A 6,110-nucleotide genomic window follows, 5' to 3' on the forward strand; every position below is an offset into this window, starting at 1 on the left:
GGTCGCTGGCTGCAGGTAGCGTTGACCAGAGGACTTTTGAAGACTTGGTCAACACGGGAGCCATCTCAGCACACCCCCTCCGGGACGTCGTGACTTCGTCAATATTCTCTCCACCTCACCCAGCGGTCCATCCGACTCAGCTTCCGGACGGGATCAAATTTATCTCGGCCTGTGCACTGCTATTATTTCCCGGCCTACGTGTCGTAGTCATGTCCCGGCCTACGTGCCGATTTCGCGTCCCGGCCTGCGTGTCAATCTCGTTTCCTGGCTGGCGTGCCGATCTTGTGTCCCGGTCTACGTGCCGATCTCGTGTCCCGGTCTGCGTGCCGGTGCCTTATCCCAATATGCGCAGCGGTATTATATCCAGACCTGCAGCTCGTCCTCCGGGTCCGTGCTTCGTTCAGCTTCTCGTCGTCAGATCCAGCTCTCCAGCCTGATCGGAGTCATCTACTCTTCCGGGTCGTGACAACTCGAGCTGCGTCCCATCCGAGGGCGCCCCCTGGGCCAGAGTACGTTCCTCGTTCATATTCCATATGCATTTTCATTATTTTATGGCTTAATGTGGTACTCATATATTCGTTGGATCCGCCTCGAGACTCGAGGTACCGAGGGCCGGGTCAACCCGGTCGCTGACTGCAGGTAGCGTTGACCAGAGGACTTTTAAAGACTTGGTCAACACAGAGGCCATCTCAGCACACCCCCCTCCGGGACGTCGCGACTTTGTTAACATTTCATCCACCTCATCCGACGATCCGTCTGACTCAACTTCCGGACAAGATCACTAACAAAAGATACTCTATCACTAAATTAAAGACAATTAGCAGGAGAAAAATTATAATTTTCACTTCAAACTTAATCTTATATATTCTAAATTATTAACTTAAGTAATTGCCATAGAGCCACATCCCCTGTATAGTTTCTTTTTCTTTCAGCAAGGTTTTTTTCCTCCATAATTTATGATCAATAAGTAGAATAAATGGCAAAAGAGAACAGTACAAAATTTACTAAAAAAAACAAGTTTAGAAATTTATTCTTTCCTAGTTCCTCCAGCATACTTTTACACAATTCAAATAAAATTAATTCCTAACTACCGCATCAAGTCATTTCTTATATTTAGGTTCAAATGACATCAATCTATATGACTGAGGTCATATTGTAATAACTTGAACAGAAATTTAAATATTTTGTATTTTTTATACGGATATTTTAATAGTCATTCCATATTAACTAAGACAAAAATCACAAAGGTACACCAACTTTAAAAAAAAATAAAATAAAATTGTAAAGTGACATTTTAATTGACATAAAAAATTATTACCTGGTCAAGGGCTACGACTTTTTGACTTTCCTTTTGCCTTTAATTGACATAAAAAAATTATTTCCTTTATGTCTAGAAAAGATGAAAAAAAATACATACAACTTATTACATTTCGTGTTAAACAGAAAAGAAATATCATCATGCTTAGTGCTTACATCCACAGAACATGTACAATTGACGAGATGCAATCTAATGGGCGGCATTACACCATGCAATCTAAAGGGCGGCATCACACTAAAAGATGAATCATTATACTATTCCAAAGGTTAGTAGTCGTCCATAATTTATCTTTTTTGTGTTAATTTTGGGACGGATTGACGGAGACATTGGGGACGAACGTATTCACCTTTTGCCATAAATTAAAAGATTAATTAAACTTGTAAACTTCTGCACAAAACTAACAATGAATGAGGAAGAACCTCAAACAGTCGCCAACTAATATATTGCTCACAATGGGATAGGATAGTAGTTTAGAACAACAAATGATCACTTGAGTTTGCTGCTAACAATCAGATAGTAGTTTAGAACATCGAAGGACTGCTTGAATTTATTAAACACCAAAAATTCTTCAATGTAAAACCTTACAGTTATTTCTAATCTTTAATTCAACTGTTATAAAACATAATCACTTCAATAAAAAATCACAATGATCTAAAAGAAGGCCAGCAGTTCCATAACTTAACATATGCTCAGCATTTTGTCCATATTTTACAAACTGAACCATAATATTCCAACCATCCACATTCCTCCCTACAATATCAATAAAAAAAACAAATTACAAGTTAATTTCCAAAAGAACAAATAACATTAGATTTTTTTTTTTATCAAAAATAAAAATAAAGAATAAACTTGTCACAAGCCTATTGACAATCTTGTGCAACTCATTAGCATACTTATACCTCACAAAAGCAACTCCCTATGAATCACCATTTCTTGTAGTCACCAAAAGATGAACAAACAATTTAGTAAACATTTGAAACTCCAAATCGTATCAAGAACAAGAATCTCCACCTCTGGTCCCTTGGTATTAAATAATTAGAACTCGTTAAACACAAAGACTTAGCAATTAAATGGTATGACCATAAGATATTGGACACACACAAAACACAAAGATTACTCTAACATCATCTGGTATCAAAAACATGAGTAAGAAATATATCTGATGCATACCACAACCCTTACAAACAGTAGATGCAGTCATTCATTAAAGCATAACATCAACAATAGCAGGTTAGGATCATACTAAGAGATGAAATAACCAAGCAAGAATTCTGCCACTTAGCATCCATATGGTAGCAATAAAAATCTTAATCTCTTAACAGTATAACCATAAACTAAATGAAATTGTAATACTATTTTTAGTGGTGGTATAATCACAATAGTAAATTGAAAATCAAAATAGCTCTGCACAGATAAAGTAGAATAGCCAATCAGCAAATGCAAACATAATAAATTTTATTTAACTTAACAATTGAAAATTTGCTGATAAATTATAAAGTAAAATGGTTTACAAAGTTTAACCGAATATAAAGATTAAACAACTAAATGTAATTACACAGATGAAGTATTATTTACAAATACTCTTCTACATAATGGGCAAGTTCTATGTTGGCTGAGCCAGGAGTCAATACAATAAGTATGAAAGTGATGACTACAAGGAAGTGTGCAAATTTCTTGATCATTATGAAATTCTTCAATACAAATTGCACACTCTTCAGCCAATTCATCTGATCGATCTTCAATGTAGATGGATGTTGGGAACATCTCAATGACGTGTTGTGGTGGCTCTGTTACTGTTACATTTGAAGCAGCAGCTTGATGTGCATTTAGGTATCGAATGCACATATAAAATAATATTAACATTACTATAATAACTAATACTAAGCCTATACTTTCAATAATAAGTAACAACAGAGGGTGTTTAGTTTCATGGTCAGGCGATGTTATAGTGAAATGCACATCCGACAAATAGCGGGAAGAATCTGTGAAATAAAATTAAAAAAAGCATTAACTTTTTAGAAAATTATTAGCAAAAAAACAATTAAAAAAATAACAATAGATAATTAACCGTAACATTCTATGATTTTAATACTATATAACATCTCACCTGTGAAATTCGCCATCAATGATCTTTAAGAATACCTGCAATTTTTATAAATAGGTTAAATAAAAGAAAAATTAATATAAATTTATTTAAAAATTAAACTAAATGAATTTATAGTTATTGAACTTAAAAAAACTATAAGGCTATAAGCCTAATTCTTCCCCCTGCCCTCTTCTCGAGGCGCACGGCCATGAGCTCGCTCGCGGCCGCGTGAACCGCAAGCGACTTGCTATCGCGCGCGGCCGCGGGCGACCTTGCGATCGCGCGAGGGGCGTGGCCGTGGGCGACCGAGAAGACTTTGCGATCGCGCGAGGCGAGCGGCTGTTGGCGACCGCGAGGGATCACGCGGCGGCGAGGCGACCGCAGAAAACCTCGCGGCCGGGCGAGGCGACCGCAGAAGACCTCGCGGCCGGGCGAGGCGACCGCAGAAGACCTCGCGACTGGGCGAGGCGGACCTCGCGGCCGCAGAAGACCTCGCGGCCGCGGGCGCCCTTGCGATCGCGCGAGGCGCGCGGTTGTTGGCGACCGCGAGGGACCACGCGGCAGGGCGAGGCGGCAGTAGGCGACCTCGCGGCCGGGCGAGGCGACCTCGCGGCCGGGCGAGGCGACCTCGCGGCCGGGCGAGGCGACCTCGCGGCCGGGCGAGGCGACCTCGCGGCCGGGCGAGGCGACCTCGCGGCAGGGCGAGGCGACCTCGCGGCCGGGCGAGGCGACCTCGCGGCAGGGCCGAGCGCGTCCTCGAGGACCTCGCGGCCGGGCGATGCGTGGCCTCAGGTACCTGAGGAGGAAGAAGCCGCACAGACGAAGGAGCGTGTGTGCCTCAAGAAGCATGCACGCGCTCCCCGGAGTCCTATATAAAGATTCGTAAGCTTCGAGAATTAGGAAAGGTGAGAAGCTGCGGGAGAATGGCAACATCTTCTCATTGCCGCCATTGTTTGTTATTGAGATATGGACTATGCAAAATTTTACTAGCTAGCTAGCTAGCAATGAGAAGATTGCTGCTACATCTTCTCGACATGGGAACCTAAATTTGAGGCTGAGATGAAAAACAGAAGACTGAATTAAGAAGCAGCTTCTCTGCTGGGTTCAAAGATGAACTTTCAAGATTTACAAGTGGTATTTTCATCCGCCACTCTTCTCTATGTTTTAAATTTAGTCGAGGAACATGACATTCTTGATCTTTATTGATTTCCTTTGCAAAATAGCAGATATTCTTTTCTCGGAGCCTTACTAGATTAAAATCCAAAAGTTCCAATTATTCTCAATTTCGTATTGAGATAAGGTTCGTCCACTTACTCCAGCCCTCTAAATATATAGTCCTATTTTTCTTCATCGCTCCAAGTTTCTTTTTTCATTTTAGATTTCTTATTATAATTTCTCCTATTGAGTTATCTGATGATCGGTTCTTTTTAGGAATTTTTTTGATACACTTTACCATTGGAGCCTTGATTTCCAGTAGTAGTATTTGTTGTTATTGTTATATTCAGGTTTCTATTTGGAATTATCTTGGCTTAATGCAAATTCTCCTGTAAGCTAAGTAACTTTTTAACTCTTTGAATCTTATTGTATCCCGGAGTTGCTGAGGGGCTACAAAATATTATCATCTTAGTTAGTTCATTATTGATTTAGCGTAGCTGTATTTCTGGTTGAGAATATAAGTATATATAGTTAGTTCATTATTGATTTAGCGTAGCTATATTTTTGGTTGAGAATATATATATATATCTATATTGCTTATTTTGATAATGTTTAGTGTTGAAACTTACTTTTTTTATAAGTTAGGTTTTGTGGGGGCTTATAATTACTTGAGTTGGCCTTTTATTAATTTAGCATCATATACTTTTGTTGAGAATATTTTCTTGTTTACACTGATGAGTTTAGTCATTTCTTTCTATTTATTTAGTTACTAATAAAATCTTTATAGCACGATTATCAATTAAATATTTTTAATATAATGTAGAATATCAAATAGAGAGAAGGAAGATTACCATTGGTTACACTCAAGAAGATTATTGGCACTAAAAAGTTCTATCGGTTAATTTGGTTTAACCAATCTTTTTTGTTCACCCCTAACTATGCCTTTCAAACCTGAACAAGAATGCAATGGTGATATGCTTCGGCTAGGACTTCCAAACTTGGACAAGAATGCAAGGGTGATATGCAAATTTATTAACAAAGGAGAAAGGCAAAGAATAATAAGGATGAATGGATGAGCAGGTAAGAAAATCTTTTTTAAACATTTTTTGTAAAGTCTAATTGACTAAAAGATGATTTTCCTCGATCCATTATGCTTATGTCTCAATTTTTGTATATTCAATATAAATATTTAATGTTTTCTTTCTACAAATTATATTTACGTCTAAGACGTATCGACAGTCGAAGCTAATTTTGTTGTCGTCGATCCTTCAGCTACTGATCTCATTTTGTGTATTGGGCCTTAATAGTTAATATTTTTCTTTTTAAACTGGAGCTAGTTAGGGGTGGTAATTTAGGACAATTTAGATTGGTGGATTTGGATCGGATTGGCGGGTTGACGGATTAGAATATCAAAATCTGAATCCGACTTGATTAATATTTTGAGTTAAATTATTTGATTTGAACTTGATCCATTTATCTGTATTTAATCCGAATTCGATTTGAAATGACTCACAAATTGAATCCAATCCGAACCTGACCTGACCTGACCTG

The 6,110-nt window shown here is 38.7% G+C and overlaps 1 protein-coding gene across 1 annotated transcript; it reads left to right on the top strand.

Annotated features, from left to right (window-relative positions):
* The first annotated feature begins 209 nt into the window (after positions 1-209).
* On the top strand, positions 210-5,830 carry LOC121980210. The gene is made up of 4 exons (XM_042532169.1): positions 210-354; positions 3,565-4,538; positions 4,631-4,704; positions 5,383-5,830. The coding sequence occupies exons 1-2, from the start codon at positions 210-212 to the stop codon at positions 4,278-4,280; spliced, it is 861 nt and encodes a 286-aa protein (XP_042388103.1). The 3' UTR covers positions 4,281-4,538; positions 4,631-4,704; positions 5,383-5,830.
* The last annotated feature ends 280 nt before the right edge of the window (positions 5,831-6,110 follow it).

The sequence above is a fragment of the Zingiber officinale genome, chromosome 5A (assembly GCF_018446385.1).
Source record: "Zingiber officinale cultivar Zhangliang chromosome 5A, Zo_v1.1, whole genome shotgun sequence".
In the NCBI taxonomy this organism is placed as follows: Eukaryota; Viridiplantae; Streptophyta; class Magnoliopsida; order Zingiberales; family Zingiberaceae; genus Zingiber; species Zingiber officinale.